Raw genomic sequence first — 409 nt, 5'->3', positions numbered from 1 at the left:
CTTTTGCACTTGTTTTATAAATAAACTAAACATTTATTCCTCCCCCCAGATGTACTACTACATGTGGGTTCAAGGAGCGGCGCCTCCCAACAGTACACAGAGGGAGGGTTTCTGCATACGCTCCACAGTCCGTCTCTCCAAAGCACTTTCCCCAGCCTTCGACATGCGGGAGTATACTTCCAAAGATTATTCAACGTGGACAGAGTCCAGGTGGAAGAGCATCAAAGGACGCATATTCCTGGTGGCCAGTCACGACCTGGAGGTAAACCCTTCACCCCACAGAGTCAAAGACAACACATGTAAAGCAGATTTAACACACCTCTCCTCACGTAATGGGGTAGTGGTTATACACATACTGCAGGACGTCTGGATTTTAAAGTGAGAATGATATACTAAAACCAATGGTTTA

General features: G+C 46.0%; 1 protein-coding gene across 1 annotated transcript in view; it reads left to right on the top strand.

Annotated features, from left to right (window-relative positions):
* ncstn (nicastrin) overlaps positions 1 to 409 on the top strand; it is a 12,503-nt gene that overhangs the window by 10,028 nt on the left and 2,066 nt on the right. Inside the window, exon 16 of the mRNA XM_035670281.1 lies at positions 50 to 262. Coding sequence (XP_035526174.1) covers positions 50 to 262 — 213 coding nt within the window. The remainder of the gene's footprint in view (positions 1 to 49; positions 263 to 409) is intronic.

This window comes from Morone saxatilis, unplaced genomic scaffold (assembly GCF_004916995.1).
Source record: "Morone saxatilis isolate NCDOM2014 unplaced genomic scaffold, NCSU_SB_2.0 Contig23, whole genome shotgun sequence".
Lineage (NCBI taxonomy): Eukaryota > Metazoa > Chordata > Actinopteri > Moronidae > Morone > Morone saxatilis.
Note: the sequence above shows the minus strand (reverse complement) of the source record. Positions and strands in the feature narration are given on the sequence as shown.